Source organism: Leuciscus leuciscus (assembly GCF_965113295.1).
Source record: "Leuciscus leuciscus genome assembly, chromosome: 14".
NCBI lineage: Eukaryota > Metazoa > Chordata > Actinopteri > Cypriniformes > Leuciscidae > Leuciscus > Leuciscus leuciscus.
Window position 1 is genome coordinate 38,631,823 of NC_138738.1, and position 11,097 is coordinate 38,642,919.

General features: G+C 37.7%; 1 protein-coding gene across 1 annotated transcript; it reads left to right on the plus strand.

The window, feature by feature from the left end:
- Window positions 1-11,042, plus strand: prkag1 (protein kinase, AMP-activated, gamma 1 non-catalytic subunit). Its single transcript, XM_082135971.1, has 13 exons — window positions 1-159; window positions 1,923-1,974; window positions 2,260-2,360; window positions 3,098-3,179; window positions 3,464-3,522; window positions 3,634-3,679; window positions 3,760-3,814; window positions 3,899-4,025; window positions 4,232-4,397; window positions 4,528-4,565; window positions 6,576-6,722; window positions 7,590-7,689; window positions 9,833-11,042. Exons 1-13 carry the CDS (start codon window positions 151-153, stop codon window positions 9,841-9,843), a joined length of 993 nt encoding a protein of 330 aa, XP_081992097.1. The 5' UTR covers window positions 1-150; the 3' UTR covers window positions 9,844-11,042.
- Window positions 11,043-11,097: the final 55 nt, after the last annotated feature.

The following is an 11,097-nucleotide window of genomic DNA, read 5'->3' on the forward strand; positions in this document are numbered from 1 at the left end:
CAGGAGTGGTCTTCCTCATCCTGGAAGAAGTGAGAGCGAGCAGCGGCACCAGAAACATCAAACATCAGTTCAGCTACCGAATTAAACTACATTTTCGCATTCAGAGATCGAAGTGAAGATCATTAAGTGTCTTTACGCTGTGAATGGATCATGGAGTGTGTAAGTACTGCGAGATTTAACAGTTAAGGAGAAAGAAGAGTTGATCTGACAGATTCAGTCTCCTTGAATGACGCCGAGAGACAGTTAAACTAACGGCGGGTTTTGTTCAATTTTGTTAAAATATTCCAAAATGGCTAATATTGATTAAAGTGTTGAGGTTGCGCCTTAAGTGTTATTACTGTAGTTCTGTGTAGTAGATTATTTCTTATTCATATGAAGCCAGTTATATTTATCCTGCGGTCAAGTTTAGTTCTGTGCTTCTAGTTTACTACAATTAGGCTACACGATTACTATGTTAACACGTTTACTGTTGTTAACTTTACTGTTGTTACATTATAACTAGCTATATTAACACGTTTACTGCTGTTACATGAGTAGTACCATGTTAACACATTTTCTGCTGTTACACTATAACTATGCTAACACGTTTACTGCTGTTACACAAGTAATATGTTTACACATTTAGTGTTGTTACACTATTACCATGTTAACACGTCTACTGCTGTTAACACATTTACTGTTGTTACACTATAACTGTTAACACGTTTCTGCTGTTACACAAGTACTATGTTAACACTTTTATAGTTGTTACACTAGTACTGTGTTTACTGTTGTTATACTAGTATTGTTAACACGTTTACTGCTGTTACACTAGTACTGTTAACACATTTCTGCTGTTACACTAGTACTGTTAACACTTTTACAGTTGTTACACTAGTACTGTGTTTACTGTTGTTATACTAGTATTGTTAACACATTTCTGCTGTTACACTAGTACTGTTAACACGTTTACTGCTGTTACACTAGTACTGTTAACACGTTTACAGTTGTTACACTAGTACTGTTAACACTTTTACAGTTGTTACTTAACACATTTCTGCTGTTACACTAGTACTGTGTTTACTGTTGTTACACTAGTACTGTTAACACGTTTACTGCTGTTACACTAGTACTGTGTTTACTGTTACACTAGTACTGTTAACACATTTCTGCTGTTACACTAGTACTATGTTAACACGTTTACTGTTGTTATACTAGTACCATGTTAACACGTTTACTGCTGTTACACTATTACTATGTTAACACGTTTACTGCTGTTACACTAGTACTGTTAACACGTTTACTGCTGTTACACTAGTACTATGTAAATATGTTTACTGCTGTTACACTAGTACTATGTAAATATGTTTACTGTTGTTACATTAGTACTGTTAATACATTTACTGCTGTTACACTAGTACTATGTTTACAAGTTTACTATTACTCTCTAGTACTTTGTAAGCTTACTGCCATAACAAAAGTCGCTGAGACTCTAGGACCATGTTAGTTTTCTGTTACTTTTTACACTAGTGCTGCTTTAGTTTGCTCTTGCTGGTGTTAGTACAGTATTTAACATAACATCTTAACAAAATGTTCTAGCTAGTAATTTATCAAGTTTCCAGTGATATCTGACAGCTTTCTCAGTTATTGGTTAGTCAAGTTAATAACAGGCAAAGCAGTAAACTAGATCATGGAGGAACAGAGCAACAGTTTATTAATGTGTAAGGACCTGGAATACTTTGAAGCGAGCAGAACTGTTCTCCCATTAACTTATCTGGCTAATATGTATTTTATTGACATATTTTAGCCTTTTGCTTAGTTTAGTATAACAACTCTAAGTCAGATTATTGTTTATCAGCGAGAACTTTCATTAGAAGAATGATGACATTTATAAGGGAAAACCAAAGGTTTTGAATGTTTACAGTTTGACATCTGTTTTTCAGGTTCCTGCTGTTCTAGATGAGTTGGATGGTAAAAAGGAGGCGCACATAGAGGGTAAGAGTGTGAATAAATAAAAATGAGACTGTAGTCCTGCGATCACCTGCAGCTCATCCGCGAGAGCCGAGCAGGGGTTTGACTTCACTGTTTGCAGTGAAATCTGAGACTAAAGTGACAACAGAAACATGATCCAGTGACACTCTGTTCTCTGACACCTTTTCTCTCATATTTTCGTCGGTTGTGTTTTAACGCTTGTTCATGTTTTAATGTTTTAGACAGTGCAGTTTCAAGCAATAAAATTGTGAATTATCCCTTTTTATTTATCCCTCTCCATCAAACCAGATCCTGAGTATAATGTGTACACTCGCTTCATGAAGTCCCACCGCTGCTATGACCTGGTGCCCACCAGCTCAAAGTTAGTGGTGTTTGACACTTCTCTCCAGGTGGGAACTCAGAAGACAAATGTTATTAAATGTGCAACTTTGCTTACAACCAATTTACTTCCATATGTGACATTTCTGTGTGAAACAAGAACAATGTTGGGCAGCACTAGATTTTACCCATCATTAATGAAGAAGATAATGTAAAGTAGCCATTCCATACAAGTATACAGCCAGATTAAATGTGCATTTATTAAACTATGCCTAAATAACCTTGTGGCTGTTTATTACATTATCCCTGGGTTTCACAGACAAGGCTTAAGCTAGTCCCAGACTAAAATGCATGTTTTAGCCCTTTTAACTGAAAGCAACTTGCACTGATGTATCTTAAAATTTGTCAGTGTCATTGTTTTCTCTCAAGATGCACACCAGTCATGTTTTTGTCTAAGGCATGTTATAAAAGCTACTTAAATGTCCTAAGTAAACCAAAGCCTAATTCTGGCTAATCTGTGAAACCAGTCCTATTTATAAGTGTTATCAGCAGGACAGTTATTTAAGAGGAAGAACAAGTTATTACTTTCTGATAAAAGATTATTAACATAAAAAAAATATATATATTTATTTGGAATGATATGCACTGATGAATTATTAATAGGCACATGCATTAAGAAATGGGGTCAGTATTGATTTCATGTTGACTTTAGGGGTTGGAAATGTTTGCTCTGTAATTCGTGTCAACATTCATGACATTTTAAACTGTTCCAGTGCATGCTGGTTAATTTGTGTTTGTTGGTCACCAGGTGAAGAAGGCGTTCTTTGCTCTGGTGTCTAATGGGGTGAGAGCAGCGCCTCTCTGGGACAGCAAGAAGCAATGCTTTGTTGGTAAGCTTTCAAAATTGTGTTAAATTTATTGTGATTGATTGATGACATTAAAGGGCTTTCATAATATATTTAACTTGCGTAATCCAACACATTAAAGGGAAGAAAGAAAATCACTGCTGGCAGAATGGGCTTTCAATAAAACTTGTTTGTCTATATAGAAGAAAGGCAATATTTGTTATTTTAATTATAATAATTAATGCACAGTAGTTACTTGTAACAAAAGTTTAAAAGTAGTTTTGATTCAACTTGTGCATATCTTCTTTCATTCTTTTTTGCTATTGTAGGTATGCTGACCATCACAGATTTCATCAATATACTTCATCGCTATTACAAGTCTCCTCTGGTAAAATTCTCTCCTCCTGCTCATGTTAAGACTGTTATTCTCCCATTGGAGTTTATTCTCAAGTCATTTTGAGGAATTTTCAAAGATTTCATGTATTTTTCTCTGTTTTAGGTCCAGATATATGAGCTAGAAGAGCACAAAATAGAGACATGGAGAGGTGGGAATAATGCTGACGTGTTCATGATGTAAATGCTCTGACGTGTGAGCCTGTGACTGATCTGTCTGATTTTCTTATAGAGGTCTACTTGCAAGATTCCTTCAAGCCTCTCGTGAGCATATCGCCCAATGCCAGGTGAGAGTTGTGATTGGTGCAGGCAGATTTGAATGGTTTTGATGGAGAGATGTGACATGTCTGATGTTTTCCTCTCTGTCTCAGCCTTTATGATGCAGTTTCATCTCTACTGAAGCATAAGATCCACAGATTACCCGTGATTGATCCTCTAACGGGAAACACACTCTACATCCTGACACACAAGAGGATCCTCAAATTCCTGAAACTCTTTGTAAGCCTAATAATCGCTCACCCGTGACGCATGAAATTAAGCCCAGGCATTCATTTATTTGGTAACCCTCTGTCACAGAGCTGTTGATGTAATTCTGGCACAACTGGAATGGAGCAACTACTGCTAAATGTCCTGTTTACTCATCTAGTACAACTTATAATTTTGTTAGAGTTCCTGTTTATGATAATGCACATTTTCTCTCCCAGATATCTGAAATCCCCAAACCTGCGTTTCTGTCTCAAACTCTGGAGGAGTTGAACATCGGGACGTTTCACAACATCGCAGTGGTTCACGCTGATACGCCGCTCTACTCCGCGCTCGGCATCTTCGTGGATCAGAGAGTCTCCGCACTTCCTGTGGTGGATGAAAATGGTAATAAATATGTTCACATGTATTCAAAATATACTATATTTTTTATATTGTAAATTGCAAATCTGCGATGTTTGTTTTTTCCTTCCCCTCTCACTTGATCATTGTTTCTCCCTCTCGTTTATGCCGACAGGACATGTGGTTGACATCTATTCCAAGTTTGATGTTATAGTAAGTTTTGTGTGTTTATATCTGTTGTTTGAAACTAGAACAGTGGACATTGTGCATGTAAACGCACTCATTCTTAACCCGACAATGCAAGTGATCATGCAAGTTAACCCGTTTTCCTCTATAGGAGTGAGGTCATAAAGCTTAAGCATAAACAGATCGTCACAGATTTTTGCCCCTTACGCTGATTTCTCCCGGCATGTAAACACATTAACCTGCTTTCTGTCGGCTTATTGAAGTGCGCGTGAAACGCATCCGTCTTTACTGTGGATTTAACCACATCCAGACAGATCAAATCACTCCGCAGAAGTAGCAGTGCTTCGCCTTCTGAGAATATAGTTCCCAGTATGTATATGGTTAGAATAGGTCTGTGTGACCTTGTTATTTGTACACGCTGACTATACAAATCACAACATGTAAATAGGAAAATGTTAGCGTTATTTTGTCACTTATTGGGAGCAGTGTGCTAGCTGGAGCCGTTTACCTCCAGTCTTTGTGCTAAGCTAGGCTAGCGGTGGGTGCGTCAGACAGAGTTACGGCACGCACGGAGATGAGAAGGGTGTGTGTGGACTTATCTAACTCTGGGGGATACGGTGAATAAGCTAAAGTCCCAAAAAGTTGGCATGTTCCTTTAATGGAGGAGTAAATATGTCACAAACTCAGACTCTTGACCCAAAAAAAGTATAAAAGTGCTCTCATCTCGTACAGTAGAAGCAGTGGTTCAGTCTAAATGTAACTGTATCAGAGGATAATATGAGCCGGAAGTTTCCCGCTGACGTTGCAATACTCCTCTTCGGTTTTTAAAGCTTTATTTAACATCACAGCTGACATCAATGAAATACTGAATACTTGAGTCAGAAACGTGAATTATTATGTTTTGACGTCACTTCCGGTAAATAACCTGATTTGTTAATAAAGTCTTGTAAACGTGGTGTACTTGCGTAGTCGGGTTATTGGTTTGCATGTAAACCCAGACAACGGGTTATCTCAATAAGCTGATATTTGTGAGTTATCTGTGTCCTGGTGTGCATGTAAACTGCTCTGGTGGATTAAGTTATTGAATGTGAATGTGATGTTTCTGGTTCGACTGGATAGTGTGTTTAAAGCCTCTGGTTCTGATGTTGATCAGCTTGAGGGAGTGCAGTCACTACAGTTTATGATCTTGTACTCGTGATGATGATGCTGTGTTTTTAACATTATGTATTTAATTTAGAATCTGAAAGTAAAGTATTTAAAAAAAAATAAAAAATAACACAATGACAATAATTTCAAAATGAATGACGCATGTGAGTTGTACAGTGCTATGCATAAGTTTAGACACCCATGCTAAAGTTGACTAAAAAGAGGAATAAAAAATCATCTTTTGGAAATTAAACTTAATGCCTTAATTAAATTTTTTTTGGAAAAATCCAACCTTTAAGGTTTCTGATTAAGTTCCCTTGGCCTCTGGAATTAAAATATCCCCAAATCATCACATAGCCTTCACCATACCTAGAGATTGGCATGGTTTTATTTCAGTTAGCCGAATAGCTGGTTTGATTTGCATTGAGAGATGATCTTATGGAAAGTACTCCATGCCAATCTCTAGGTATGGTGAAGGCTATGTGATGATGTGGGGCTATTTTAATTCCAAAGGCCAAGGGAACTTTATCAGGATGCATAGTATCCATGAAGTAACTGGCCTTTAAAAATAAAAATCTGCCTGCCTCTATGGGAATTTAACATAGGGGTGTCCAGACTTATGCACCCTGTATTTTAAGGAAGAACATTTATTTAGATGATGTGGGGATATTTTAATTCCAGAGGCCAAGGGAACTTAATCAGAAACCTTAAAGGTTGGATTTTTCCTAAATTTTTTTAATTAAGGCATTAAGTTTAATTTCCAAAAGATGATTTTTTATTCCTCTTTTTAGTCAACTTTAGCATGGGTGTCTAAACGTATGCATAGCACTGTATGTTTCTCTGTGTGTGTGTGTGTGTGTGTCTCAATCTGTTTTTCACATCATCACTCAGAATCTGGCAGCTGAGAAGACGTACAATAACCTGGACATCACCGTGACTAAAGCCCTCCAGCATCGCTCGCAGTATTTCGAGGGCGTGCTGACCTGTCGAGCCAGCGAGACCCTCGAGGCCATTATTAACCGGCTGGTGGAGGCTGAGGTGAGGAACACACATGTGACATGATGGCAATTAACCTCAGCCTTTTGCTCATGATTGCATATATACTGGTCAAACGTTTGGGGTCAGTAAGATTTTTGAAAGACTTTTGTCTCTCATGCTCTAGAACAGCATCATTACAATTTAAATGTACTATTATTTGAATAGATGTTAAAATGTAATGTATTCATGTGATCAAAGCTGAATTTTCAGCATCATTACTCCAGTCTTCAGTGTCACATGATCCAGAAACATCTCTGATTATTATCAACGTTGAAAACAGTTTCTGCTGCTTTTACTTTTTTGTGGAAACCATGATTTTTTTACTTTAGAAAGTTGATAATGTATTTATTCATTTACTCATTTATTTGAATAAAAAACATTGCTAAATGAAAGTATTATGTATTTTTTTTAAATGCCACTGACATAAAACTTTTGACAATCTATTATCGCTGTTGCTGTAAATATGAAAAAGTGATTGAAGTGTTGAGCATTATAACCAATCACACATTTTTGTTGAGCCAATCAGAAGTGTTTAGATAATAAACCATAAAGTACAGATAGTAATAATTGTGTTTATTTTGTTTTCTAATAATCAATGTTAATAATGATTATTACAATATCAGGAGCAATCATCGTCAACACGGATACATTTAATAGGATAATTACACAAATTGCGTTTACGAAGGGTTAAAATCCCCTAGAAATCAATTCCATTTTAACGGAAAAGTTCATATATGATCCTGATATATGCATACAAGTCTTAAGATTTTGATAAATTCAATCTTTAATTACACATGAGTACTTGTGTGGACAATAGCTCAAAAATGACTGCATGTAAAGGCACTGAGGGATCTGTGTGGTTCTCAGGTTCACAGGCTCGTGATCGTGGATGAGCAGGAAGTGGTGAAAGGCATCGTCTCTCTGTCTGATATCTTGCAGTCTCTGGTGCTCACCAGTGGAGACGACGGTAACACTCAACATACTAAATAATATTCATGCAAGATCATCTTCATGCAGATTAAATTCATTTTCCAAATGACAGTTCATCACATTTTACATTTATTTATATAGCACTTAGACTACACTATTGATGGGAGACGTGAAGCTTTTTGAATCAATTAAATCAGTTGCTTCACAAAATGTGATGTGATGATGTAAATTGAGTAAAGTGCAGCACTGTGTTCATTTTCAGTTTTGATTCACGTTAAATGCCATTATGTGTGTTTGAGTCGCTTATAATTTGCATTTGGGAACACAACATGCGTCAATCATCTTCCCAGATTTGTAATGAGAATCATTTACCAGGATTTTTGGTTTCAACATATTCACACATGATCTTGTACCGGTAATAAAAGACTGTATGGGGCCATATTTTAACTATCTGAAACGCAAGTAACTTTGTGGGCGGATCTCGGGCACTGTTGCTATTATACCGGCGGGATAAATGACTCTTGCGCCCGACACAAATCTAAAATGGGTTGGTCTGAAGTAGCTTCATCACTCATAGGTGTGGTTTGGGCGTAACGTGAAATAAACCAATCAGAGCGACATCTCACATTCCCTTTAAGAGCAGGCGCGCTTGTTCCATGGCGGTTTGCTATTATAACGGCACACGCCAGGAGCGGTTCACAGACGAGGAGACCGACGTTCTCGTCAGGGCCGTAAAACACAGAGAAGTGACATTGTATGGAGATTGGAGAAACCCACCCAAATTAGCTTCGGTTAAACAGGCGTATAATAATTTGGGTAAATGTGTAAGCTAGATTTATGCCTGTTTTTTCACATCTTCATGGACACCACAATGATTTCCCTCATGTGGAATATTTTTCCTTGTAATAATGTAGCCTATGATTTGCAAAAATGAGAACTGCTGCTGTGTGTAGATGAGAGAAGCAAAGTGTATGTGCGTTGTCCACTGACTTTAGACTAGGTTTTTCCTGGTCAGTGGCGGAATTGTTTTCTAAACCTGCAAAATAGCACCAGGGAACGTTTGCGCCGGAACACGCCTCCTTTTTTCACTGAACCGCCCCCGGGAGCGCAATTTACCGACGTGCGTGCGTCCGCTGTGCGTCGGGTGCAAAATAGGAATGATACATGCGTTGTGTACAAAGTCAATTGCGCTGGGTGCAAGATAGAGCCCTTAGTGTGAAAGGGGCTTGTGTTAATGTGATCAAATTCATTTATGATACTAATTCAATTTCAGCTGTAAAGTGGCTCTTCAGAAGATAATAGTGTCATTATTCAGCTCAATTTAGTGCCACTCATTCAATATTACTGAATATTAAAGGGTAACTCTCGCCAAAATTGAACCTAGGCTCTTTTTGTTAATCTACCCGAGTCAAACTTTCGTGTAAAAGCATAATTAGAATGGAAACGCCACTTTTAAGTTTGACCGTATTTTCGTTTTCGGTCAAAATGCCTTTTGAATGGGAGAGCTTGAGGCTCGACTATGAGAGCATCAAAACCCGCTATTTTTAAAACACTAATGCGGCTCGACACAACATGAAACTGTGCTGAAAGTATCACCAGAGGCTCTACACATGATCTCCAGCATTGAGAACAGTGTTTGTGTTCACAGATCGACTACTTTTGACTGACAAAATTCCAGCCGGAAACACTAACTGATAAAGCGAGTCGTACAAAATCTTTCTTTTTAGTAAACTCTGTGTACACAAACACTGTTCTCAATGCTGGAGTTCATGTGTAGAGCCTCTGGTGATACTTCCAGCACAGTTTCATGTTGTGTCGAGCCGCATTAGTGTTTTAAAAATAGCGATTTTTGATGCTCTCATAGTCGTGCCTCAAGCTCTCCCATTCAAAAGGCAATTTGACCGAAAACGAAAATACGGTCAAACTTAAAAGTGGCGTTTCCATTCTGATTATGCTTTTACACGAAAGTTTGACTCGGGTAGATTAACAAAAAGAGCCTAGGTTCAATTTTGCCGAGAGTTACCCTTTAATTGTGTGTCAAGCTCCAGAAAGACTGAAATGTCTCTTGAAGTTGACGGTACGACTTCCAAATGTAACCATACAGCGAATGTTAGTTTATGTGTGATTTTGATGATTTTGCTCTATTGACAGCCTGGTGTTTTCTCCTGTGTTCCCCTCAGGCAGTGCTTGATGGACGATGAGTGGAAGAGTTTCCTTCTCTCTCAGTAAGCTGGAAGGTGCTCCAGAAAAAGGCAAACATCCATGATACGCAACCATCTCAAAAACAGGAGTTGATGAAGCACCACAGATTTATAAACGGAGATTTCCCGTCAAGAAAGAGACGTGCTCAGAAATGCAATTGCTTTTCTAAGAAGAAACTCGTTTTAATAATTGAGCCCTAAACCCTCTGTACCACTTCAGGCGGTGGGAAAGGAAATATCATTTTAGCTTCAAATTATTTTAGTTATGTCGCTCGGCACACTGTTCTTGCCTGAAGAGATATCCGTCTTTCACGTCATTCTCCTCTCCTTCGGTCCTCGCAGAAGGAAAACACATGGAAATGCAGATGAGATTGAGGTGGAGATGTGCAGAAATGAGGCCTAAAGGCCAAAGAACCGGGAAATAGTCAGTCACGTTTTTGCGCAGGTGTTTTAAGTGTCGGAGGAGAAGAAAACAAGTATGTGGATTCATACTGAGAGACTGAAACATTCCGTTATTGTTCCGGACGCGGTTTTGCAGGGTAATGTAGCGTGTTTCGTCTAACTCATGGGCATTTGATATTGAGGAGGTTTGTTCTCTAAAGCCAGATCAAATCTACACTACACACTGAGTGTCATCGCTTCGGTCTGAACAATGTGAACATTGAGCAAAGGAAGGGGAAGCTTTGATTAAATTTTTTTTGATATTAATCCCTGAATATTTATATCATTGGAAAAACAATTACTCAATATTATTTTCATCATGTTTATTATCATAGATAAATTTAGCTCTTTATCTTTGTGGCCAGACTCTTGTTTTTATGCCTGATGCAGACGTGCGTTTCATTTCTAGTTTATATTCCTACTGATTTTACTCTGCTTAGTTGTTTTAAGGTCCATTCATTTATTTTTTATTTTTTTATGAATTATAAGCCCCACACACACTTTCATAACCCAAGATGAGATTATCAGACAGCATCTCGACGACGCACACTTTTGTTTTTATCGTAGCTCGTCTCGCTACAGAAAGTCTTTTGATTGTAATGGATTTTGCTGGTATTTCTCTCTCTGTAATCATTTTTATGCCACACATAATAGATATGTAAATACACCTGAACTGTTTTCTAATTTTCTCATGTCAAAGATGTTTTATTGAAGGCACAAGAAAAATAAAAATGTATTCATTTTAGAAGTCGGTGCAGTTCTTATGTCAGAAGTTAATGTGCAATTTAAAGTTTTTTTTTGTA